General features: G+C 35.0%; 2 protein-coding genes across 3 annotated transcripts; one reads left to right on the top strand and one right to left on the bottom strand.

The window, feature by feature from the left end:
• Positions 1 to 26,410, bottom strand: LOC105194280 (MAP kinase-activated protein kinase 2). Of its 2 annotated transcripts, XM_011159133.3 has the most exons (10): positions 25,999 to 26,410; positions 20,931 to 21,284; positions 16,577 to 17,000; positions 3,276 to 3,415; positions 2,718 to 2,782; positions 2,524 to 2,631; positions 1,401 to 1,499; positions 1,245 to 1,320; positions 859 to 1,069; positions 1 to 764 (listed from the first exon to the last, which is right to left on the bottom strand). In XM_011159133.3, exons 2-10 carry the CDS (start codon positions 21,017 to 21,019, stop codon positions 531 to 533), a joined length of 1,446 nt encoding a protein of 481 aa, XP_011157435.1. In that variant the 5' UTR covers positions 21,020 to 21,284; positions 25,999 to 26,410; the 3' UTR covers positions 1 to 530. The 2 variants fall into 2 exon arrangements, with proteins under 2 accessions (XP_011157435.1, XP_039302400.1); XM_039446466.1 differs by lacking the exon at positions 20,931 to 21,284 and having other exon boundaries at positions 25,999 to 26,406.
• On the top strand, positions 26,232 to 27,480 carry LOC120357064. The gene is made up of 2 exons (XM_039446467.1): positions 26,232 to 26,730; positions 26,805 to 27,480. Exons 1-2 carry the CDS (start codon positions 26,265 to 26,267, stop codon positions 26,975 to 26,977), a joined length of 639 nt encoding a protein of 212 aa, XP_039302401.1. The 5' UTR covers positions 26,232 to 26,264; the 3' UTR covers positions 26,978 to 27,480.
• Positions 27,481 to 27,754: the final 274 nt, after the last annotated feature.

Raw genomic sequence — 27,754 nt, 5'->3', positions numbered from 1 at the left:
TTTAACAGCATCGATTGTTTCTATTTAGCGCCTCTAAAGGCCATTATTTTCGAACAATAACAATTATTATTATATTAGGTCTGATAGAAATTGAACTGACGACAAACATATAACATTAATGCTTCGCATTAATAACGTTTGCCCTACCACATAAGTCGTTGTTCAATTTTATAATTAATGTAACGTATATATATTTTAAAATATATTTTGTAATTTAAGAAAGATCATGATATCGTTCAATAATTAAAAAAACATCACTTACGTTTGCTGGAGCAATATTGTCCTTGTTGCGTGCGTTATTGTTACCGCTCTAATAAAATTGATCTCTCTTCTAATTAAGATCTAATTCAGATATCGATAAGCGTAAATCATGCGATCTAAGTGCTCTTCAATACTACTCTACTTCGGAATTTCTTTCGCTTCGTAAAATGCAGCAGTCAGAAAACGATCCTCGTTGTGATCACGCTGTATCTGACGCACCTCCGTAGAAAACATGTCCAGTTTCGTCTGGCTCCGACAATGTCCTCTTCCTAGGAGGCGGGCGTGGGCACCGTCGTGTTGTTCGCGGATTGTTTCGCGCGTCTACGTTTATTTAATAGAGGATTGTTCGTGTGATCGAGCTGTTTTAAAGCCGCCGTGTCGTAGTCGACGCGCATCGTCGCCAGCGATCGCGTCATCTCCTCTTGTACCTCAGGCCACATTTCCTCTCCCTCGCGTAGAACGCGTCCGGTGTGTAAAGGAGTGGGGGGTACTTCCATATATTTCTAAGAGAAACATGTGGCTTTTGAAAAGTCACGTTACAGAGAGAATTTATTCTAAAAAAAAAAAACGAAATCTTATTATAAAGTGTGCTCTTACGGCGATCCAGTTGTTACGCATCACGGAGTCAATCTGCAACCTTTCCGCTGGATCTATACACAGCATACCCTTAATAAGGTTCTTAGCTTCTTGGCTCACGTTTGACCATTCCGGACTAGGAAAGTCGTATTGCCCTAATCGGATCCTCTTTTTCATTCCAGGCGAGATCGCTAGTCCGTGGTTGCTATAGAATGGTGGAAAGCCGCATAATCTAGAAATAATAAAAGATAATATCACATATTGTCTTATATAACTTTAATAAGATAACAAAAATCATAAAAGATTGAGAATCTATTCTACATTAAGCAAAACCAATTAATTAATATTATTAATATTAATATTTATTAAGATATAATAACTCTCAAAGATACGTGAAAAATACTCACAATATATACATAATTACTCCCAACGACCAAATATCACAGCTCTTATCATATTTTTCTGGTCCCAAAACTTCCGGAGCTAAAAATAAAAACAGATATATTAATTTTAGTTTCTCAACTATACAGCATGTATTTACAATATAAAATACAAAAACTTACCGACATAATAAGGTGTGTAACATGGCGTCTGTAATGTGTCTTTCAAGTGCGTTTCTTTAGCAAATCCAAAATCGGTGAGTTTTAGGATTCCAGTGATGTCTGAAAATAAATGTACACTATATTAATCTTATATTTTCTATGTATTGTTAGTCCATATAACTGTGTCGATGTGACATAAGGATTTGCAAGTTTGCTCTCTGTGTCAAAGATTTAGATTCAAATTCACCCAGAACAGTATAACCCTAAATCGGTTTTTAATCAATTTAAAAACAATCTCTGAGAATTGTAAAAGCAAACCAAAAGTAATTATACCCAGGAAAGTCTCTTATAATAGGCCGTTCGGGACCGAAAACGCACATGTGTCAACACTACTCATTCTTCAAAACACTTGTCGTGACTAATGAGGATACTGCTTTTCAACTCCTTCAACAAATTTTCTTTTACAACTTTTGTTGACTCAAAACGCTTTCCATGAAGTAGTAATTTGAGTTTTGGGAACAGAAAAAAATCAGAAAAGGCCAAATCTGGCAAATAAGGTGTCTGAAGAATGATATTTGTGTGTAGCAAAGAATGAGGACTATTTTGAAGAGTAGTAGATAAATTTATCCGATTAAATACTAATTTGTGCGTTTTAATAAAAATTTAACAATTTCAAGTATTTGGCGAGCAGAAAATATCGCAGACACCATATAAATGTTGAGTTTTTCGCAAAAAAAGTGCTAACAACAATGTGTAAGATGGTACCTTCTCATGGTACAAAATCCATAAATTGTCTTTCCACAAATTCAGTCTTTTTTGCAAATCACGTAAATGTCTCATAACATTTAAGAAATATTCCGTGGTGACTGTTTGCCAGACGGCAAAAAGAAATTTCGATTTCGATTCAACTGCTTCGTTTAAATAGGTAGTTTCAAGTACTTTTTGAGCAGGCGATACATATAGATAAAAATTACCATAGTTTTTAGAGTCTTCATGACACTTCAAGGTTTGCATATTATACGCGGTTAACTCTTAAGCTCTTAAAATGTTATGAATTGATGTTTTAAAGTTGGCACATATATTATAAAAAAACAAATAATGTGGTATTTTAAGGCACATGCAATGCCTTAATACGTTTTCTTACCAGGTCTGGAATATAAAAGATTTTCGGGTTTTAGATCCCTATGAGTGATGTTCATGTCGTGTAGATGCTTCACCGCGACGCAGATCTCGTACATCACTTGCGCGGCCTCTGTAAAGAAACACAGTACAGTAAATTTACGTAGTTTCTAAAAATAGGAAAATTTGGCAGACTTTGCGAATGTTGAAGCTACGTACCTCTTTCGGTAAAAGCGCCGTCTTGCCTGTCTTGTATCCTTTGGAACAACTCTCCGCCCTCCATGCTGAAACAAAAAAGTGTTGGATGTGAATATCAAGAATCATACACAAATGATACCTGTCACGGTTGCTTTAAGAACACGGAAAGAAATGACTTTGATATATAAGCTAAATGTCAGTGGCTAATTCGAATTTGTCATTACTAAAACTTAAAATACATGTTGCGAGATACAACTTTACTAGCTAAAATTAAAAGCATGCTTTAACACGAATGGCTAAAAAAGTTAAGAAAAATGTCAGTTATATTCCTCTTACACGCAAAAAAACATGCATTCGAATCATAATTATTTATGGAACGTTGTAGTGTATATTTGATTCTAGCAGCAAATATTTTTTTTCTGTAGCTGCTACATTTTAATAACTAATAAACTTGAGCTTTGACACTAATAACATTAGCTATCCTTATTTTAAAGGCATAGCTTAACTGTCATTATTACTACATTTTAGCTTCATTGATTAATCCTTTCTCTGCGTACAATATTACGTTTTCTCACGTACCATTCCATGACTACTAGCAGACATTTGTTCCCGCTGTAGGAATTTTCATACACATCCTTGACTTGGACTATGTGCCTACAATTCGATGCTCTCCAGTGAAGCTCGACTTCTCTTCGCGCTTTTGCACAATCATGTAGGACCTGCAAATAATGTATAGTTTAGTTCGACATACTCATTTAATACAAATTCATTAAAGTGTACACAAATTTAAAAAAAAGAAAAAGATTCAATTTTATTATTATACTAAATATAACAAAAAAATTAATTTAGCAGCGAGCAATTTTTAATATACATATGTACTGAAAAAAATTGTAGCTTAGCAGCTACAAATAGTTTTAAATTTTCCTTTTTTAATTAAAATAACATTTTTTTGTATAACAACTCTTTACATACATTTGGTGGCTTGTTCTAAATGTTAATTATTAGCGAGAAGCAATTTCTAATGTATTTAAAATATGTTATTAATATTGTCGGATAATTCGGTTGGCTAGTTTATCGCTGATTTTGATAAATGACTTGTACATTCGAAATTATCAGTATTCGCATCGTGTTTCCGTTATGTATCGCTCATCGTGCAACTAACAGGCTTGACTCATAGCTCGTAAGAGTGTTTATCACACTAAAAGCGACGTCATCGTGAGGATTTCCTAGATAAAGATTTTTTTCGCATCTTCTTCGCGCTGCTACAAACCGTACAATACCAGAACGCGCGCAGCATCTTACATAACTAATGCGATAATTACTTAAAAATAACCATTCAACCATCATAACTCGATAAACGAGTGATTAATGATATCATGCAAAATAAATTAAAATTATATTAGGATGTATATACTATATATATGCATAGAACAAAAAAAATTCGATACATATGTCGACAATGACAAATTTTATCACCTTTATGAGAATACGATGTTTACTTGTTAAATATCACACCGTTTATCTTCAGATCTTTCGTTCAAATGCTCAAATAATAAAATCTATGAGAATTTGAGTAACAATTTATTTTAATATTTTGTCTCTTTTAAATTTTACATATTTATTAAATTTATCAGTGCGTTAATAAGTAGTCACATTGTTGAATATTGTATCACTTCAAACCGAATCGCATTCTGAAGTAGTTTAATTGAAGAAAAACAATCTCTGAATTGATCAAATCGTCATTAGAATTTAAATGAGGTATTATTTCCGTGTACGCTTTAGCGCATCGTGTATATAAAGTTTAACGAAGAAACATCGATTTTCTTTCATATATGGAGGTGAACGACACGTAAATTGCTGATGACACAATACCGATCGGTCAATCATACCGTACGCTTTATGCCATACAAAATCAGCGATCGAGCACGTGCATCATCGTGGGACAAAAAGCCTTCCTCTCGAACGGACCCGCTCGCGTAATTGCGCCCTTTTGAGACGCGATCTTCTTGGACAATTATACGAATTACTGCAGACGATTGCCGCAGACGTTTATTGTGGCGCGGTGGGAAACTAAAATAGTCGACGTTGTCGCTCGCAACGTGTACACCGGAAAGAAATACTCGCATAACGTCTCTAGGTTGACACAGGAGATTCATCATCCGCGATCTTGGTGCGAGATGCTTAATGTACCGTTTAATTATTGCGACATCGTAGAAACGAGCAACGAGAGTAACGATCATGCACGCTTCAGTGTTTAGCATATTGTCGTACGACATACACGTGCATTGTTACATTAAGAGCTTGGAAGAATAATTTTCTGTTACGAGCCGAAGCATCCGCTGCAACGCGACTGAACTGAAACCAGATTGACGCCACGTCATCGTATCAGAGCGCGTTTCTCGAAAGAGTTTAACGCTTCTTGAAACAGCTCGAACGTGAAACGAGATTATAGCGCGGTAGCGTTGCGTCAAAGCTCCTGAAAGAATCAACTTTATTTTAAGTTGAAACATTCCCGACGCAAGACATTACGGAGAAATTAATGGTAAAACGGAAGGATGATCCGCGCGCGCGCGCGCGCTTTTATAGCCTGAGCCAAGCCGAAGATATCCGGAGCATGCCAAACGTGAGGTAGTGAAAAGCGAGTTGGAGAACCGGTTTCTAAGATTTGTACCTATTCCGGAACAAAGGTCATCGGAATCAGCGATAGTAGGGGAGAACGGAAAAATACTGCGCCGTGACAGGAAAGAAAAGTTAATTAACATAATATGAACAAAGTGCCTAAACGGCCATAACTAGATCCTAGTGCTGATATTTATCGCGTGATATATCTTTTCAAATTTAATTAAAATAATGACGTTAATTATTATATAACGCTTATATATTACGCTACAAGTTTAATACGCAATTAAACATAATGAATTAAAACTCATAATAAACTAGAAATTAGAAAGCTATTAATTATTTTACCGTACAACTACAATCACAAAATATACCAAACACTTCTCTCTCAGTGTAGTTAAAACCGTCTTTTTAGATGTGCGCGTTGTAGAAGCGGTACTCTTATAATTAGAGTAGTAATATTTCCATGTCTTCTACTTATTTTGTATTGGTGTTATTCGTTCATACAGGCGAAAAAGCACGTTTAAGCGTGATGAATAAGTGATAAAATTAGATCAAGATTCATTGAAATCGCGAAAATGGCGAGGCTATAACCCACGTGGGTGTGGAGAAATGAACGGATTAACTTGAGATTCTCCTAATGAAAACCTTCGCATTTCAGGAGATCATTTCAGGAGATTCATTTTTCCGCGACCAAGCTTTTCCGTTGATCTAGTCCTTGCGCGTTGGCGTGTAAGTAAGAAAAATACCGAAGCAATCACGTGTCGCAGACTAATACCGGATGCCGTAACAGAGCGATGCTAATAAGATTAGCACCTCCACGGCGTACGAGTCTACCTGCCGCGCGAAATAGACGGGTAGACGTGCGAGATTGTCACTCCGATGGTTCTTGGCGACAGATCAAATGTACGCTCGCCGTTCTACGTCTCTCCATGCGCCGAAGACTTTACACGCTTGGCTATAAAAGCCAACAACGTAATCCGATGCAGCGCGAGGACGTCACGCTCGTGGAAACGCGCGATCGATCGCCTTCCCGGTCGGACGATTACGCGGCAACACGTCAATCAAGCGGAATTGGAAAAGTTTTCCGTTCCGTCACGAAAAAGCCAATCGCCTAGAAACAGGCGCGGCTTCAATTTCTTCACTTCCTTATCGTTATTCCTTTAACAATAATGCACCACACGGTACAATAAAAATAGCACACCGTAACATTGTTTTGTAATTTTCCAATAAAATTCCTAACTTTTATTACAAAACTGTGTATTACGTAATTTTTATTGCATCGCTGGACGCATTACTAATTTCTAATGTTTTACATAAAAAGTTATACAAACAACATAATCGGAAATTGCACAATTAACTTTTCGCAAGGCACATGGATAAAAGTCAAAAGTTCATTCATGTAGGATTCACGAGACTCTGAAGTAAAAACCGCTCCATGCAGATTCAGTGCAAGTACAATAATATTTCTCTTTTTAATAAATTCTTTACAGTTTTTTTTAGGGGTTTTCACATTTAGATGCTTGTTAGAATCATTTAGTATTAAATTAACTTTTAATTTAATAACGTGATATTACTATTTCTTGTTCAACTTAGAACTGTGTTTTAAGACCGAAAATTTATTCGACGCGCAGTTTCGTGAACTTGAAAATGTACATAAAATCACAATAAATATCAGCACTAAGATATGCTGTGATCGATAAGACATTTTGTTTACATCGTGTTTTCTCTTTTTATTATTCACAGGAGCACAGCGCTTTTTTCCAAAGATAATGTTTTTTACAAAGATTTTGCGCTTTTAATTACACTTGGGATGCAAAAACTCCACGTGACTTGCAAAAGATTAAAGGAGGTTGAAGAGTAATAAAAATATGATCATAATTTTAATTTAAATAAATTTCAATATTGTTTTCCTGCAACGTAGCTTTTTTTCATAATTTCGTTCGCAATAAATTCGCGCTGTAAAAAAAAAACAGACAATAGAGGATTCCTGATCTTTCGCGACAATACTGTCAGTTTTTTCCAGAGAAAAGACGAGGAAATTTAGAAATAAAAGTCTAAAGAGTCTTATTTCATTTTCTCGAGATGATACATAGGCGATATTTTTCAATATAATTCTGTAGGAAAGGTTTACATCAATCATGTAACTTTATCGTTTAAGAAAATCGTGATACAAAGCGTGGAGTATTTCCCTCGGTGAAGAGCGCGTGATATGCTTTGAAACTCTTAGGAATCCTGGCAAAATAGTGTCCAACGAGACGCGGGCGAGCGGACGGCAGGTAGAAAACGGCGCGTGACAATTGACAAGAGGAAAACTCTGGCTGGCCGACAGCTGACGATCAATCAACGAGGAGAAAGAATTCGTAGCGGCGAGAAACTGGCTCGCGACAAAATGACGCGGGCACGCGGTCGCGACATGACGTCGACAAATATTGAATTTTTAATGGCCGTTAAAGCCGCGAGGCCATCGGAGGCCCGTGTACGTATCGTCATCGCCACGAGCCAATACGTGTACCGTGTCATTGCGATATGTACACTGAAAAAAAAATGACTTGCGTACACTGAAAGAAGAGTCTAGTAATAATGATCAAACCTAAATATTGGTTACTAAGGTTTGGTGAAATAGTAATTTCAATTAAATGTTTGATAAACATAAACAAATGTTTAGTAATATAGTAATTGTGTTAATAGTAATCAAATATAATAATAGTAAAACCAATCGGTTATTAAACGGTTACTAAATATTACTAAGCATTTGATTGTATTAATTCAATATTTAATTGAAATTATTTCAATAAAGCTTAGTAACTATTATCTAGAATTGATTATTATTATATTACGAAAGGTGTGCTGGTACCCGAGATTTCGGGTTCGGGTCGGGTCGGGAATTTTTTCCGGAATCGGGTCGAGACCCGAAATCGAGTTGAGTCGCAAAATCGGGTCGGGATCCAAAATCGAAACAAAATCCCAAAATTTTGTAAATTTTAAGTACTCGGATCTAAAGTCGGGTCAAGTAGTAGTCAGAGATTTAGATACTTTATACACTGATGTGAAAAAAAAATTACTAAATTTACGTAAAGCATTTCGTTTATATTGAATTACTAAATTTGAATACTGCCAATGAAATATTTACTTACAGTACATAAGTATTTACTCAATAAAAAATGATAATTAAATTAGTGGTCACTCCTTATACTAAATAAATATATAAATATAAAAATACGTTCAGAAAAAATTTTATTGGGGCAATATTCAAACAAATAATTATTAAAATTTAGTAATATTTTTCTCACATCAGTGTATAAGGTATTTAGATCTATGACCGCTTCTTGATTTTAGATCCAAGTACTCAAAATTTACAAAATTTTGGAATTTTGTCTCAATTTCAGATTCCGACAGGATTTCGGGACTCGACTAGATTTCGGTTCCCGTCTCAATTTCGGGTCCCGACTCGATTTCGGGTACCCGTAATTTCGAGTACCCGCACACCCCTATATATTACTATCTTCTTTCAGTGTCCGTAACGCGAAACGTACTTATTCCGCTGTCTGCTAGGATCACTCTAAGAACCGTTCACAGAAACATCGGTTAAAGTTAAACGTGATTCTCTCTTCTATCTCTCCGTTGAATCCGCTCTTAAAAGATAACGACAAAAAGGTGGAAGCATTGTTAAGACTTGGTATTTACGAGAACAGTTCTTGAAAGCATTGTTAATAACCGGTATTTATGAAAATAGTTCTAGGACAATCTGATTCATATAATTTGCAAAATTTTTGTCAGAAACGTATTATTTATCTTAGAGTGCTATTTTGGGTGAATTTTCATCCAAGCGCTAATTTAAGTATTTGTTATTAGAAAGCAACGCTAGCCAGAAGCTAAATCCACCTAACCTATTTACCTATTTACGTTGTTTATATTTTGTAATTTTAAACTTACCTGGGTGAATATTCAAATAGCATTGTTACTGTACCTTTTCTATTCGTAATTGTTTATAATATATGATATTTTGTTTGCGAGTAAATTTATTTTTATAAATTAATAAAATATTTAACATAAATAGAACAATACTTAATAAAAAATTATTTCAGCAATTTTAAATAGAACTTAAAGAAAATCATTTTCTTGGAAAAAAAAATTCATTTTATTAGGATTTTATTAGGATGTTACAAGAATTTAAAACAGAAAAGTCCGTAAAGGTCTTCTAGGACTTAGCGAGTTAAATAAAATAACATTTTATAAAATTGTTAAACATTAAAATTAGCTTATTTTACATTAAAATAGCGTTAGTGTAATTATTCTGTCACATTGCGACCAAAAAAGTAGACTTTTAAAAAATGTAAAAAGACTTCTCAATTATGTGGATGAATCCTCACCCAGAGAGTAAATAGCAAGAATTTAATTTATTCTTTAATATGTGCTGGTGTCAAAACACCGACGGCGCAATTTCGACTTTACTGTCTTTTATGGAAGTATTGTATTATAATTAGAGTCGCGCGAAAACATCCTGTGGGACGCATTGTCGTTATTCTTAGCGAAGGTAAACGGTGACGATTACACCGCAATGTTATATAATCCGCTCATCGATCGTTGCAATAACCAGAATAGCGTAAATAGAATCAGCGATAAGATTGATTTCAATCAACGCTGAGCGCTTCGAGGATGCTTCAGCGCGTGAATTCTTTCAATGAAGAAGTGCCTGTGTTAGTTGGACACACTTATTTGATAAACTGTTAGTCATTAATACATGATGTAACAGCCTCCTGGAATTTCAAAGAAAACCCTGCCAGACTAAACTGGGTTTCTCCACACTGTATCAAAGAATCGATCCATCATATTTATCACGGCACTTTTATCAAAATTTGTAGGAACGAGAAAGATCAAATAATTTTTGGAATATACGTTAAGAGAAATTGTACTGTTTAAAAGAGGGAGGGAGAAAGAGAGAGTTACGAAGATAATTTTTCAGCTGTAAAATATCTGAATACGTCAATGAATTCTGCGTAAACAGTTTGTAATCGTTAACTATTTTAAATGATTCAGATTAATGCTATAAAAATGTAGTTACTACAAGAACGGTTATAATGTTATGTAATAATTATCAAGTACAATACTTTCATTCTTAGAATGTCAATCAACAGAGACGCAAAAGAATAATTTCAGATCAATTTGTGCGTAACAATGATAGACACCGTTATTCAAAACACCGTTATTCAAAATTTAATAAATAATAAAATGACTAGAAAAATAAAAATTAAAAAAATGTAATAAAAAATAAAATAAAAATAATGAAAAAATAAATACATATCGCTCAATTTGAAGTCTTTTTATCGCATTAAAAAAATGTTAATTAAATCTTTTTCATTCCACGTAAAAAAATGTTAAGTAAATCTTTTATTAAGGTTGCGTAAAATGAACACATTTTCGGTCACATAATTAATTGATAAGTCTTCCTCCCTCCTTCTGTCATATTTATTTGCCGACAATTATCAATCAATTTCCGTTATACACATACAACCAAAATTTCAAGAAATATTTGACTACACAAATATGATTACAAAAAATACAATTTTAATTTTTGGATTATATAGTATAATAATTAACCTTCTGTGGTCCAAAGTTTTTTTCGCTATTTTCCTAGTTTAGTGGGTCACGGATGCCAGTGAGTGTTTTTAAAAAGGTTTTTGTACTGTGTAAAAAAGTCTGAAAAAATTCTGGTACACTGTTCCAATATTCCAGTATACGATTTCATAACTGCTTGACCCGAAACATTTTTCACTTTTTTTGTGCATGTCCAAATTTGAGACAGAATAATTTAAAATTAAAAAGTTGCCTTCAAATTCCTGGATGAACCACGGAGAGTTAAAATTTTTTTTCTCAACTCATCTTTATCGATAAATGCGTACATTTAGTTCTGAAATTTTATAACATATGCAAACTGTGGCTGCGCATTTACAACGCTAATAGCCTATATTCTCAACTCACTTTCATATATTATGTAAGTCACTACAAAATACGCAATCTCGCAATACAAAGTATGTATTTTATCGAAACAAGTGTTATCGAAAAATGGGATGAGTTGAATCATTAAGATAATGAACGCGGATTCTACGTCATACAAAATTTTAGAACATATATAATAATATATAAAATAAGAAAAGAAAAACGAGGAATCTGTTCATATCTTACGGTTGATCTGTCAATATTCATTATCTTTGATACGTACAAGAATTGATACGGCGACTTGACTCTCGCGTCAGTTTTAACAATCGCGTCACTTTGACCTCCGACGATAAGCGACCATCGGAATCCCCCCGGATAACGTTCTCCGATGCCATTGACCATTTTCGCGCCGGAAAGGATGAGCTCATCGAGGAATATATAGAGGCGCGCGAGGACGAGTACGACGCGACGGTGCAACTTTTTGCTTTTCTTTCCTTGCGGATGCGCCGCGTGGATCGCTTTGTCAATCGCGCGCGATTCGCGCGCAATTTGCGCGTGTTGCGTTAACGCGTCTCCTCGGGAGAACCGTGCATAGTTTTATGATACACCGCTGGAAAAACGCGCGACGAAGAAATCAACAATCGCGAGCCTGAACGCTGACGACACGTGAACGACACGTGCAATGATAGAAAATGAGAAAGGAAAAGAGAGAGAGAGAGAGAGAGAGAGAGAGAGACGAATATGAAAAAAGGATGATCGCGGCATATCGAGAGCGAATGAGATGCACGTGATTTTTCGCAATTTTATCTCACATCGCACACGTGTTGTATGCAGGACGAATGAAGAAACGAACGATATTTTTAGTGAACGCGTAAGAGTTTAAATGTTCGTTCGATGAGAGGAATTATCGCCGTTGAGACGCCAATGTCTCTCGTAAAAATAAGAAGACGCTTTCCACGAACGCGAGAGATATTTACAATCGACGCGGAGAGTTACCGAAGACGCTGCAGCGTCCTGCGCGCCGCGAAAAATTGCGATCTTCGCGGTACCGCGAACGCATCGCGCCGAAACTACTCACGCGAAAAAGAGAGAGAGGGCGAGAGAGACACACTCGTGATTATTTTTTTAACGAATCTGAGAAGCCACGGCGCGATACCTTCTCATGGCAAGATCGGGATTTTTACGCGGGCGGACGCGAGAAGACAAAGTGTTTCATACCACCGACCTTTAGACTCACTCTCGGAAAAACAGAGCTTTCAATCGAACTTCACGTAAAAAGAACCAAGCGCCCCAAATCTAAAAAAAAATCAAACTTCCGAAATTTTCTGACGAGTACGAGCACGTTTGTTACGTGCTATGAAAAAAAATCTTAAAATATAAAGCTTGACTTTTTATGTATGAGTACAACTGATATCAATTTCAAGATTAATAATAACAATATTAGTTGTTATTATTATGTAATAAGAAAAAGAATGTTTAAAAAATAGTTGTGAAATGTTCATTCATAATTATAAATGTACATAGAAATGTGTCCATTTTATTTTTACTATCCATATTTTGCTATTAATATTCACTATATTAATATTAATATATTGTACAATAAACATACAAATTACAAAAAAAAGTAAACTTTAAAAATTTTCCTACGGAAATCCATGAACGAGATGTTAACCCAAATTTTGTAAGAGAACTCTTTGAAAATTCTCAGATTTTCTATAGAAATTTTATTTAACTCTTGGTTGCTCGCGTCTAAAAAAGTTATATAAGAATACGATACGCTGGGATGTGTGACACCCCGCGCGAGCAACCAAGGATTAAAAAAGATTAAGATCAGAAAATTTTTTTAAATGCAGCTTTGAAATAAATTTATCATATCATTTAATGTTCCGTAATCATACAATTGCAAAGAAAAGTCACTTGAAAGTTTTAAATATTAAATTAAGAAAGTAGTAGAGATCAAAAATATAATACTCATATAAAAATCTTTTTGTTCGTAATAAACGGATCTAGATCACGATAATTGAACACACGACACTAATTTAGAACGATGTATTATCATTATCTTCTATTATATTGTCATTAATTTTTTAATAAAATCTCACGAGTTACATAAGAATGACGTGACTGCCACATTTATTACTAATTAAGATTTTATATTAATAAGAAAAAATAATCAGAAAAAAGGTAAAATTGAAATTTAAAAGTGAAATTCCAAAAATGTCTCTGAATACCAATAAAATCCTATAAAAATCCATGATTTTCAAGAATAAAAAAAGTTCCCTGAAAATTCCAGATTTTCTTGATATTTTCCGATAGTAAAATCAGTAATAAGATTATATCCTCCGATGAGAATGTAATCTTATTTAATCGTATTACACAATATTTTATCGTATACACTTATGATAAAAATTCTACTGTGATATTAAAACATAAGAATAAAACTCGCTGGACAGCCAACGTTAATATACATTAATACAAAAAAAGACGAGAGAAAATTATATATCGCGGCGATCATGCAAGCGATCACGTGACACTCGTAATCGGTCATCAGCGTTCTATATGTCGTATCACGCAATCGACATTCCACATTAAACTGCCGTCAAATTATTTTCGTGGCTGGTCTCACAGAATCTCGCGTTTACAATCTCGCCTTTATAAGGAAACGCAACTTTCGCGGACAGCCGCACGTTCGATTTAAAAAGCGGACGATGCTCTTTGATGCGGAACCAGCCGCAGTAAAGCAAGACAGCAATTTCGAAAATTGCTCGAAGAAAGTACTGCTCAAACGTACACATAACAAACCAAATTTTCCTCAAGGAACACTCAATTGCGAAGAACGCGGCTGTGAAGAATGCAATCTTAATTTCTGGGTGTACATACTCTGGTGTCTCTATAATATAAGAGATACTTATTGTGTTTTAATACGTAACACGTGAGTTGCTATAAAATACGCAATCTTGCAATATAAAGCGTGCACTTTATCGTTACCGAACGTTATCAGAAAATAGAACGAGACCATTTCAGATAATAACAATGTAACGGATATCGACTGGCGTCAGTATGTTAATATGCACGTTCCCCAAACAAACCAATTTAATCAAGTAATTACAGTTTACATTTATCAGATTTCACCGTCGGCGCGTCTGTTAACCGCGTGGCCGAAATAATTCCTATCGTAAAATCGACGAAAGTACAACGTAATCTTATCTCCGCGTGCGAACGAATGCTCTTTCAAATGAGATACACGGGACATAAATCAGAGTTGAAGCTTCTCTTTTACGATTGCAGTCTTTAGAGATACGGTCTAGCAATATTGAGTAACTTTATTGAGGACCGATAGTGAGACTCTTAGACTTTCTCTAGTTCTACAGTGCTACTATGAATGAATTTTCATCCAGAGGCTAATTCAAGTATTTGCTATTAAAAAGATATAAGGGCATTTCTCAAAACATTAAGAAAATTATGAAAAAATTATAGAATATCTTATATTGCATTTGAAAGTAGTAGAAAACATTTGGCGACAATTTTCTATCTAAATAAAAATTTATCTTAATAAAAAATAAATGTATGCTTTAAAGAAAATATAATTAATAATGAAATAAGAAATAACAAAAAATCTAAATGTTTTTATTTAAATATTTTTAATATTCAAGATTTATATAAAGTTTCATTGCGATGTAAAAATCAGTTCTGTAAAATAAACATAATTTATTTATTCATTTATTTATAAAATAATTAAACAGGCAATCACAATAAAACTTTATAAATTATCTTGAATACTTAAAGTACTTACACAAAAAAAATTGAAATACAGATCTGAAAATAATTATGTTAAACCATTAAAAAATTAATATTGAACATTTAAGCTAGTTAGCTAGAATGTCAAAACTTTTGCAGCAGTATCATCATATTTGAATCTATCACATAATTATTTTATGTGTCCAACATAAAATTAATTTCTGATCTGTATTTAGCTAAATTTTTAAATACAATAAAACTACAATAAAATTGTTCTTTCTAAGTATGTATAGCACTGAAATCAGATTATTCTGCTATATTCACTGTCATTCAGTGAACAGTACACTAATTCTGATTTAGAAAGAGTAATGTTCATTTTCATTGTACAATAGATTAATTTTGATCTCGGATCTTGATTTTTAGTTCTAAAAATTAGAAAAAGATAAAGAACAGATTAAACCAAGATCGAAGTTAGAGACAAAAGTCATTAAATAGAAAGCACCCTTAGTTTACATCGGTAAAAATGGACATAAATCTTGCCTCGTGATTACAATCGAAGTTGTCATTTGGTAGGCAAGAAGTCACCGATGTGAGACATTGACTTTCTCGAGGGAAACCGTTTCCATGAAGTTGACCGAATTTTTTTACGGATCGGTGGCGAAATAGGCGGCAACAAACCACCTTCGAGGGGAGAGAGATATGCTTTCCGAGGGCCCCGACATCGTCGAACGAGGAAATCACCGGAGTATAAATAGAGGATGACTCGCGGTCTCTGAACGCGCTCGACCGATGCGATTCGAGCTGGTATCGATACGTAGCCGTACCTTCAAAGAGGTGTCAACGCAACGGATTAACATCTTCAGAACTCGCGGTTCGCGTCTACGACGCGGCGGTGCGTCGCTCTCGCGTCTTAAAAATAACCGAGGCACATCGCGATCGACAAGAAAAGCCGATGCGTAACAGCGTTACTGTACTCGCCTTCCGATAAGAAACCTCGATTCTTATGCGTTTCGATCGTTTGTTATCTTTGCTTCGAGGTATACGACTTTCAATTAGCTCGCAAAGCCCAAATGGAGTCGTTCGAACAAGCTTATGTAAATCAAATTAATAAACCTTAAATCGGAAATTTTTCTTAATTTTAAAATCTTGTGTTTCTTTATATACATTTCCACCAATATAGATTAATTTTGATCTTTGATTTAACCTGCCCTATCTTTTTTTTAAGCCTAAGAAAAAGATAAATATTAGAAATTAAAGTTTACCTTGGTGAAAATGAACATCCGCATGAAAAGAACAATTTTATTGCAGCATCTAAAAATTTAGCTAGATACAGATAAAAAAATAATTTTATGTTGAACCATCAAAATAATAATATAAGATGTCCTAGCGTGATAATGCTACTGTAAACAGTTTTGACACTACAGTAGCTACCAAGTTAAACATCCGAATCAATTTTTTTAATGGCTCAACATAATTATTTTCAGATCTGTAGAATGTACTTCAACAAAGTTGTTCTTTCCGTGCACATGTGCTTCGGAGAATTAAAGTGCCGAGCTGCAAACTCGCGTAAAGCGAAAACTCACCTTAAGAGCGTATTTCTGTCTCGTGTTTTTGTCGTAGCACTGCACGACCTTCCCGTTGATCCCAAGACCCAGGACATGATTGCTGATCTCGTAGTCGTCCGTGATCGGCGTGACCTTCGGCGATAGCCGACTGTTCAGTGGATGATCCATCTTCCTCCTGATGTCCGTTGCTTCTAATACTTTCTGTTTCGGTACTTTTTGTTCCGGTACTTTTTGTTCCGGTACTTTTTGTTCCGGTACTTTTTGTTCCGGTACTTTTTGTTTCGGTACTTTCTGTTCCGATACTTTTTGTTCCGATACTTTCTGTTCGGTTAGCTGATCGTAATCCTGCCTGATCACCTGCGTTACGACCACTGCCGGTGCCGAGCGCTTGCGCTTACTCTCCTTTTGGTTGTCCTCCTCGAGAACAGCCCTCCTGGACTTTCTGCAAACGCGAGGACGTACTCGTCATTTCCTGACTCGATGTGCGAGAAATAGACGCACGAAGGTCGCGCGTATAAGCGCACAGAAAAATACGATGTTCCAGATTACGTGATGATAACGCAGACCTCAAACCGATAACAATTTGCCGTATTGAGCGCGTAAAAGGCATGAGGAAACGAAAACCATTCGTATGTCGTCGATATATGTGCATACACTAAGAAAAAAGTATTTAATATCTGTGCATGTAATTGAATGTTAAAATAATTATGGTGAAATATTAAAAGTTGCATTTTTATAATAATTACTGTTATAATACAATATTACTACAATGTGTTATATTGACAAACAGATGATTGCAATTACAATAATTCGAATGCAATTAGCATCAAAAAGTATTTAAAATTTTATAATATTATGTTGAGGAAAAAGAAATCCATTATTTATGTATGTACATAAATAATGGATTTCTTTTTCTTCAACCTAATAGAATTATCAAAATTTTTAAATTATGATAATTGCAACCATTTCTAATGATTGTACCACATTGATATTAATTCTCCGCTGACCAACCCATTTTTCGCTGCTTATTGTTAGATCAACTGGGTCACTGGTAAATGATTGTATTTTTCAAAGAGTTTTGAGCTCTAAAAAAGTTCTAGTACACTTTTTTAGTATTAAAAATACGATTGTATCGTTATATAGACACGGAACGTTTATATATATATTTTTTGTATAAGTTCGAATTTGAGGTAAAATCGACAAAAATGGGAAAAATTTGAGGTCTCAAACGATCCTACTGTCGTGATCCGCGGTGATCTACAAAAAATATATTATAGTAATAATCATAAAAAGAACCTCACCATAATTATTTGTTATAATACAATGTGAAAAACGGTATTTTACCAAACATGGGAACTCTTGTATATTCAACTATTTTTTCAATTACTATAATATTAAATATTAATGTTACATAATAAAACTAATAATAATAATAATTTAAAGTGAACTATTTAAAAACGTTAAAAAATTTCTAAAAATTCATAAATATACTTTCAAATATCTAGAACAAATATTTGAACTTCAGTGTAATTGAAATTTCGACAAATTCACAAATAGAAATCAACTAGATATATCCATGCACCGTTATTTTAACGTTCAAATATAGTTACAAAAATAACAATTTACACCAAGAAAACAATTTTATTGAAGTGTCAAAAAATTTAGCTAGACTTAAATATGAAAATAATTTTGTTGGGCTATCAAAATAATTGTACAGGAAAATTGTGTACAGTCAAACTAGTCGTTAGAATGTCAAAACATTTTGCAGCCTTTCTCATCATGCTTGAACGTTTTACATAATTGTTTTAATAGCCCAACAAAATTATTTTTAAAACTGTATCTAGCTAAACTTTTTGATATTTCAGCAAAACTTTCCGTGCAAATACTTTTCTCTCAATGTACGGACTTGTTGTATAACATTGCAATCCGTTTACAACGGCTTACAACAGTGGCTCAGCCCATATTTGAACTTTCCTCGAGGAAAATCCGTTCGCGTCAAGGAGATAAAGGATGGCATTTGAAATCAGAAATTTTAGGAACGGGAGAATCGCGAGTAACGAGAGATTTGTGAAAATTAATTGTAAATAATATTCGCTAAATCACTATGTCAGCCAGATGCCGTTTCAATGGAGACCGTTTGCGTAACCGTCCTCGAAGAATGTGCAAGATTCATGTTATTTCGCGTGCATATGCACGCACACATATACTCTACCCACACGATCTTATACGGCGCGTACTTCTCTCGTTCGCGGTGCGACCTGCACACCGCAATGCAGTGCACCGCGACTTTTTTTCCAATTGCAATCGGAAGAAAAATTGCGTGCGCGTATCTGTATGACGTGAGAATTGCATTGGCATAATATATAAAGCTGCCACTATTTTCATCCATGTATATACAGGGTGATTATTAATGAATGTCCCCACTTTTTACCATAGGAGCACGCATTTGTAATTTCTAATATAATATGTTAGAAATACGTATCCGTCGGTAAATCATGCTTCTATGATAAAAAGTGGAGACATTCATTAATAATCATCTTGTATATTAAAGGCGATGCTAGCTCAACGAGCGCGTAAAAAAAATAATTAAAAGTAAAAGAGATTATTAGCGCTAGCTGAACAGCACATAAAAAATAAACACAGCAAACAACTGGCCAACATAAAAAAATACTTGCAACGGGAAACAGATCGGCCTAAGAAACTATAGAGAGAGCTATTCTTTGAAAGTAGTTACGAGTTATGCAAATTGATTAAGAGATATTTGCCGTTAATCGCCATAAATTGTTAATATTAAATTAATGTCACATTAGTAACTACGCTTATCGCTGAAAAGAGCGTGTGACGTAAGTGTTGCGCGAAACAAATCTGCATAAGAAGATATGTACAAAGCGCCAGCGATCGATGAGTTTGTTAACTCTCACCGGGACGGCAGCAACTCAGACCGTCAGTAAATGGTACTGAAATATTTGTCCGGGTAAATGCTGTCCTGGGGAGAGTTAATTAGACTACTTGTGTCGCTTAGCATTGAAGAATTACGTACAGCGCTTACAGAGGTACTCGTCAGAGATAGCCGATCAGCCTCCGATAAAGTGAATCAAATCAGAGCAATTTATTAGATTAGAATTGCAAATGTGGCCAATATTTATCATTTACAATATATAGGCCACCTTATACCGCATCAACATCGGCATAATTCTTAGCTTCTGATTATTCCGAGCGGAAAGTTAGTGGAGCAGCAGATTTGATTAGCGTTAAATCAACCGCGATCTGCTCTCATTGTCGCGTCCGAAAAGTACCGCACAATTATCGCAAGATGCAATAGCATCGTCGATAGAAGGTAAATTGCACCAACGATCTTAGTTAATTAAATGTCTAGCTGGATTTCTTTCAGATCGATTTTCAGATAAAACAGAGCAATTAACTCAGATCTAAGAAGATAGATTTTAAAAAGTTCAAGCTTAAGAATGTATCATCCGTATAGTCTCTGCAAAAAAAGTTTGGAATTGGAAATGTGCCAATATTTATATTTAACAACACAACTTTATAGTTTATTTCCTATATTTGTTATTATTTTTCATTTTTAATCCTATTACTATCGGTAAAAAATTTAGATGTGAATATGTCCTGTCTAACTTGAAGAAAATAAAACATGAGTACAAACAGCATTATTTTTTTTTATACAATAATTGAATTGAAGATACCCTACTTATTGAAAATAAGTAGGGTATCTACTTTTCTACTTTTAATCCAAGTAGAAAATCGCCACTAAATTTTTTTATTACTTTCAAATAGAACAATGTCTTTTTTTCTAAATTTTTTCATTATTATAAAAATAAGTGTGATACATCCTGAAGTTCTGAACTGCCCTTTCCCGTTTTATCCTTCTAAATCTTGATTTTCCATTATATGCAAAATGCACGTGTATCTGATACTTTACGAATTAATTCGACGCGATTTCATTTGAAATCCTCTGATTTGAGAAACATGCATGTTGAAAGTTTTTATGTTAATTAACATTATGTTGTGTGACAGGGAAATACGTCTTTTTGCCTGAAGGTAAAGTGGGAAAATCCAATCAATCATTCATTAGTCAATCGATGTTGGTGCAACTGACCCTCTTCCACTCAATCCTCGCACTGCGGGAGGACGTATAATGTACACGTATAAAATCCTAAAAAATAACGCTTTCTCTTCCTCTCTCTCTCTCTCTCTCTCTCTCTCTCTCTACACACACACACACACACACACACACACACACACACACACACACACACACACACACACACACACACACACACACACACACACACACACACACACACACACACACACACACACACACATACATGTAAGAAATAAAGATAAAAGAGACCTCCAGAATCTCCACTTAGTTGCCGACTTCGGCATTGATGTGGCTCTCGATTTTCGCACGGCTAAATCCCGTCGGAGAGACAAAAGCATCACCACCCGCCCCGCGTCGATAAAAGCCGAGGTATTGAGCTCCCAGGGGACGACCTCCCAGGTGCAACGACGAGTTTGGAGTGGTTTACCACACGGCGTGCGGTGTCGTTACGGAAGAGAGGTCCGCCCACCGAGATTTATCCCGCAAGGCGCACAGAGGAAAGAGATAAGATTTAGTCCGCCCGCTCTCGGTTTTGCCTTTGCTTTTGCTTTGTTCTTTTTTTTTAATCAAGCCAAAAGGATAATCGGGCCCGCCAACTGAAAACTAAAGATAAAGAGACCAAATAATAAAAAATCAGATCGCACTCCGTACACCCCGTAAAGTTCGCCACTCGGCACAAAAGCATCGTGAATCGGACTTAACGAAGCGAGCGCGACGTTTCCCGGAAGCTAACGAATATTCCACACCAATGATCGTAAGTCGGATATACTGTCGTGCTACTTCCGGCGTTTCACCTCCGTCAGGGTCTTAGTTCTCCCAGCGTACGTGATTTGAAAAAGCCTCGATAATTTTTAATCGAATGAACATATTGTAGATATATCTCGTATTTCATGTTTCCATCAAAATAATTAAAGAACTACTCTCTAAATTTTTTCGAATAAAATTCTACTAAAAAAAAATTGATTATCGATTAATTCAAGTTGGAATGATTTTCAGTGATGTTTCATTTATATAAAATGAATTCTTTCGTTCTGTGTCATGGGATGAATTCTATCACTTTGTATCGTGGAGTGAATTCTTTCATTCGGTGAAATAAAATGAATAAATATTTTCACTCATAATTAAAGAGTAAATTTAATATGCTCCACGTGACAGTTGGAAACAGTGCAGCGCCAAGAAAGAAGCGAGTTGCATTGATCGCCTCCGTCGTCGTGTTGTCATGTAAGGACTTGAACAGAAAGATTGCCGTAATAGTCGTAGTCGTAAGTCAACGCACAAAGATTGACGTAAACACATATGTATGTCGGCTTTGTGCGTTAACTTACGGTTACGACTACGACAATTTTTCTGCTCAGGCGTTAACATCAATTTACTGTTGCTATAAATTTAAATTTAAGATCAGTGTTACGGATGTTCTTGTGCGGAGAACTTTAGCGTGAATCTGTTTATTCGTATTATTAACGATGAAACAAAAGATTCACTTTAAGAATGTTTTGGCTATACAATGCGAGTTAAAAGTTATCGAAATTTAAAAAGGCTCCTCGCGATTAATTCTTTTTTTTTCCTAATCAACAATAAAAATTTTAGTAGCAAATGCCCGAATTTTAGCCCTGAAGCTAACAGCAAAGAAGAAAACAATGAAAATTTTAACGTATAATAATTTTTGCAGTAAAAATTACTATATTTTGCTGCTAATTTTAAATAAATAACTTTTAAACGAGTAAATAAATCTAAATGAATTTTTGCACGGATATTTATTAGAGTTTTATTAGTATATATAAAAATTTTGATTTAATTGGTAATACTACTTCTCCATCAAATTTATAAATAAGTACTGCAAAACATGATTTTACATAAGAATAAAAAATAAACAAAAAATTAAAAAACTTTTAAACCAATAAGTGAATTGTGCTTAAATTTTACACAGATACTCAAACATAATACTAAAACATTCTATGAAATTTGTTCATTTTTGGTAATGTTTGAGATATAACCCATCCATGAGAAAAAATAAAAAATTTACTCTATTGGAGAAAATTGTTTATTTTAATAGTGTAAAATATTCATTTCAAACAAAAAGTGTTACTTTTTCATTGGAGTTAAGCATTCGCACTTACAAAAAATTCAATTTAAATCTATTTCGAGTGGCAATATTTCCGATTGGAATGAATCTTTATTCGTGAGTGAGATTGAGTGAGATTTTATTCGAAGAAATTTAGAAAGAAAAAAAATACTTAAAAAAAATTAAATACTAAAATACAAAAAATACAAAAAAAAAATACGAATGGCTGAGGGTTTTTTTCAGTCAGAAGCCTCGCGCGTTAAAGTGTCATTTCACTCTTTATTGAAAAATTTCGAGAATTTCACCCTTGAACGCGCGTGTATTCGTAATTCGAGGGTGACAGAAAATGACGACTTCATCGCGCGCATTTCCCATTCATACATTTCTCTCGCAATAAATCCGCGTCGTCGTCGGGTCGTGCCAATGAGCGTAAGACAACGAGAAGACGAGCAAAGCACGAGCCGAGCGGCAGCTGAAGAAATGCATTTGCACATAATCGCCACATCAACAGCCACTTAATTAACGTGATGTTTTTTCCGAGACCTTCGAATCGATATGTTCAATCTCGATCCCGCTGTTTCAATCCAGGCTTTCATAATACATTTGCATGCATTTTATCACGAAAAATCATCGTTGCGCCATGGGACTGCGAGTTTTCCTCGTGCGTCTTTCTCGAGCGGGAAAAGCTAAATGCAAACAAAAACGCAAGAGGAGATAAACCCGGTACACTGTAAAAAAGTTTTGTATAGCCTTACATCTGTTACAGAAGTAATTTTGAGACCCAATATAATAATTGTAAATTTTTATGTGTTTATAAATTTACAATATACAGATGTGAAATTAATTCCTTAATTTTTAATTAAGCAGATTGCAAAAAAAATTGAAAATATGTATGGAAAATTAGTAGCATTACAAAAATTTTTTAAATTTAAAATAATTACATAAAATATTTAAATATCCCGCCATATACGCAATGTTTCATATAAAATAAGATAATATTTATGCAATAAAAGCAAATCTACATATTTTTCGTGGAATTACATGATTTCTGTAAAATTACATGATTTTTCATATTTACAGGATTAATTACGGCAATAATTTTTCCATTATTAATAATAGGGTAAATTTTACTGAATTCTTTTTACAGTGCATATGATCGCGCATCTTATCAATAACAAACGATAAAATTTTTACCCAAGGTCTTACAAAAGGCAAATAGACGAGGTTTATCGATCAAAGGGCTCGAAATTGGTGAATACAGCGCGCGGACAAAGGTCAGACACACACATATACATACATACATACAGACACCCTCTGCCTCTAGTCGCGCAATTTTCGCAAATTGTGTCCAACACAAGAATCGCACGTCGACAGACACGACTGAAGACGATGACGGTCACGTTTGAGAGTCAATGAAGAAGAGAATAAAAGCCAAAGCCGCATGCCCTATTAGTAATTGGCGGGTTATCGCAGAAGCGTTGAATTATGAACGTGACGTAACAATAAAGTCTGAGCGTGCAACAAAGCTGTGGATAACGTTAGCTCCAATTTAAAATCCCCCTTGCTCCGATATTTCCAATCTAGATGCTTGTCCCGCTGAATCCTTGCACAAACCTTTAAATGACATTTTATTACACAAAATCATCACTCCTAGCACACTCTTCTCTGCTGCAAGCACTAAGAATGTAAATACTTTTGTTTTTATGTAAAGGCAACTTCACAGGAAATATATAATCATACATTTTCAAAACCTCTACATTAAATAATAATAATACATAAAAATATGTGAACAAATTCTTTATTAATTCAGATAAAATAATTTTTTAATAAATATTCAGTGATAAAAAACATAATAAGTACGTATTTTGTTCTTTCAAAACAAACACTTTTAATATATTTTTAACATATAAAAATATTTATAAATAATCTTTATTATACTCGTGTATTTTCAATACTAAATTTTTAATCAAAATTTAGCCACGCAAATAAAGCAAATAAGAAATAAATCTTTTAAATTAAATAAAAATACGAGTAATTTTTTTATTCTTTTAAATAAAACAAATAAAATTTTCTTAATAAAAATTTAGTGATAAAAAGATAATGATAAGTAAGTACATTTTTATGCTTTCTGAATATGCACATTTATATCCAATTTCATCAAGACAGATTAATTTTAATCTCGGTTTAATTAACTTTCTTTATTTTTTTTAGTTTTAAAAAAGGAAAAAAAATTAATAAGTTAAACTGAGATCAAAGTTAATCTGTATTGATGTAATTGGGACATTAATATATCTTTAATAAGAATACTTATAAATAATCTTTAATATATTTGTTTAAAATTTTCTATACTAAATAAATATCTTTAATAAAAATTTAGTCACACAAATAAACAAGAAATAAATTTTTTTGTAATTGAATAAAAATATGAGCGAATTTTTTTATTCTTTAAGATAAAACAAATACTTTTTAATAAAAATTCAGTGTTAAAAAAACATAATAAGAATGTTTTTATCCTTTCAAAACAAGCACTTTTAATATCTTTAATCACAACATTTATAACTAATCTTTAATATACCTGCTTAATATTTTCAATACTAAATATTTTTAATAAAAATTTCATCACGCAGATAAAATAAATAAATGATAAATTTTTGAATTGAATAAAAATACAAACCCATTTTATCCTTTTAGATAAAACAGATACTTTTTAATAAAAATTAATCAAAACAATGATACACGCGATAAAAATAATGATATTTTTTTGTCCTTTCAGAAAAATCATTTTTTATAAAAGCATTTTTAAATAATTTTAATCTTTAACATATTACATTTATATTTAACATATTTGTATTTAATATTCAATACGTAATAAATTTTTTTAGTACTTTAGGCAAACAAAATAAATAAAAAATGAAAATTAATAAAAAAAAATCGCGTCTGTAACATTTTTTTCTATTATCTTCGTCTCACAAGAGTCACGAGAGACTGAATTTAATCAGAATAGTAGGTTTTGAAAACAGATGATTCATTCAAAATGACCGTACCACTGTATCATCTCGAATCACGCGTTCGAAGTCACTTTCTCCTCGCATTTAAATACAAATAAATGCAGCAGTGAAAATAAATTATGGATGACAAAAAATCTGAACGAATATGCACTTTGTATACATGTATGCGAGCGCGAGTAACCTAGGAATCCGATCAGTCTAAGCTGTCAAAACAACATGGAGTCAAGGAACGAGGTATATTACGTACCCGACGACGTGCACCTTTCTCTCTCTTTCTCTCGTCGCGGCTCAAAAATTCCCGTTTACGGTTATTAATCACGTGCAAATCGGATCGCCGGCATCATTCACGCGCGGAGATTACGTTTCATCGGAATCGAACTCCGAACTGCTAAACGAATCGCGCGGCGGCTCGCCCCCGCTCGATCACGCTCGCGCAATCGCGACTACGTCCCGAAATCACACTGTGCCGTCAATTAATCGGTTGGCTCGCGTGAAGGGACGACGGACCTTTCGATGGAGGGACAGTTTTCTTGGAAGGTGGTGCGCTCGATACGCCACCAGATCGAATCGCCGGCACGTCGAGCGAGGACTCGCGAGAACGTTGTCGCCGTCGGATTGCGCGACGTTGAGCAACCGACCGAGTTGGACGAGCTACTACTGCTCAATCGTCCCGCCGCGTTGGGTCGCGCGACCACCGCCAGACGACACTCGATAGAGGCGGACGGCGGACGCTTGTGCGCGGAACGGGACGAGAAACGAGGACGCGGAAGGGAAATACGTATATGGCCATGCCTACGATTTTTAGCTGATATCACGCCATCTCTACAACGTCGACATACACTACAATGCAGCCAATGCACAATCGGTCAATACCTGGGAAAGCACATTACCCGATTATTGGCACACCTGCCGAAAAGCGCGCGTACACAAACTTTAATCGTTGCCATCTTAACGGTTTTCGCGCGTCTGACTCCGTCCCGTAAGTATTAAAAATCAAATCTTTGGGCCAGTAGATTTTGATTGAATCTGATTGTAATGCGTGGTAATTTACAGTACGTCACCCGCGACTGTTGGCATACCTGGCGAAAAGAGCGCTTAGCGCGTGTACACAACTTCAAATTTTTCCTATTCTAACGACTTTCGTGCGATTCATTGAGTCGTCTTGTCGCGATTTATGCAAGCACAATCGAGACGAGGCGCGAATACTGAAATGTGGAGGCGAATAAACAGTAGAGACAAATGAATTGACTCACCGTTCGCCGCTGGCCGCTCCGTCCAGCTCCGTCGCAGCTCTTGAACATTCGAGATCCAAGATCCTCCTCGCGACGATGCGTCTTGATTTACACTTAGCACGAACGCGCGACCCTTCGTTTTCGGCACTGCCAGTATTCACGCGTATCGGAAACTAAGAAGATGCTAAACACGATTGAACGCGATGCGACTTCGTACAACAGCGTCCGATGCGATGGTTGAAGCAGCACGACGGCCATGCGAACGCGGCACGCAGTTGATACGAACGCTCGACACTTCGCTTCGCTTTTGATACTCCACGGGACTGTCGAAACACTCGCTGGCGTCAAAAACTCGTACGGGATGACGAGGATGCGAGTTGAAATGCGCCGCAACGTGTAGCGACGTTGCATTATCCTACTTGATCTACAGCAGAGAGGAACCTGAGAGCGGCCACGGCGGCCTTTTTCCTTTAACGCTTCGAAACTCCCGTACACTAGTGACGCACATCTATTCTGGTCAGAATGGGAACTACGTGTCACATCCATTTTGCAACCCGCCGTTAAAAACAGTGTGGATGTTAGCACGGACAACAACCCACATCCATCTCTCGAGAAATGGATGTAGGTTGTTGTCCGTGCTAACATCCATTTCGCTGCAAATAAAATCTGACGCGTATCGCGTATGTTGCATCCAGAACAGGGGTCGAGAATGTGCACAAATGAATAATTACGTCTACTTTCGAGTAATTTTTATTTATTATAGTCTGAAAT

The sequence above is a fragment of the Solenopsis invicta genome, chromosome 3, assembly GCF_016802725.1.
Source record: "Solenopsis invicta isolate M01_SB chromosome 3, UNIL_Sinv_3.0, whole genome shotgun sequence".
NCBI lineage: Eukaryota > Metazoa > Arthropoda > Insecta > Hymenoptera > Formicidae > Solenopsis > Solenopsis invicta.
The sequence above is the reverse complement of the archived record's forward strand: the minus strand, read 5'-3'. Positions and strand labels throughout refer to the sequence as shown.

Coding starts and splice junctions, on each gene's coding strand:
- LOC105194280 (XM_011159133.3), bottom strand. CDS start 21,019: ATGCTTTTGTCTCTCCGACGGGATTTAGCCGTGCGAAAATCGAGAGCC. Junction 17,001..20,930: donor ACTAAGTGGAGATTCTGGAG/GTCTCTTTTATC, acceptor TCGCGTTTGCAG/AAAGTCCAGGAGGGCTGTTC. Junction 1,070..1,244: donor GGAGTAATTATGTATATATT/GTGAGTATTTTT, acceptor TATTATTTCTAG/ATTATGCGGCTTTCCACCAT.
- LOC120357064 (XM_039446467.1), top strand. CDS start 26,265: ATGGAGGGACAGTTTTCTTGGAAGGTGGTGCGCTCGATACGCCACCAG. Junction 26,731..26,804: donor CGCGCGTCTGACTCCGTCCC/GTAAGTATTAAA, acceptor GGTAATTTACAG/TACGTCACCCGCGACTGTTG.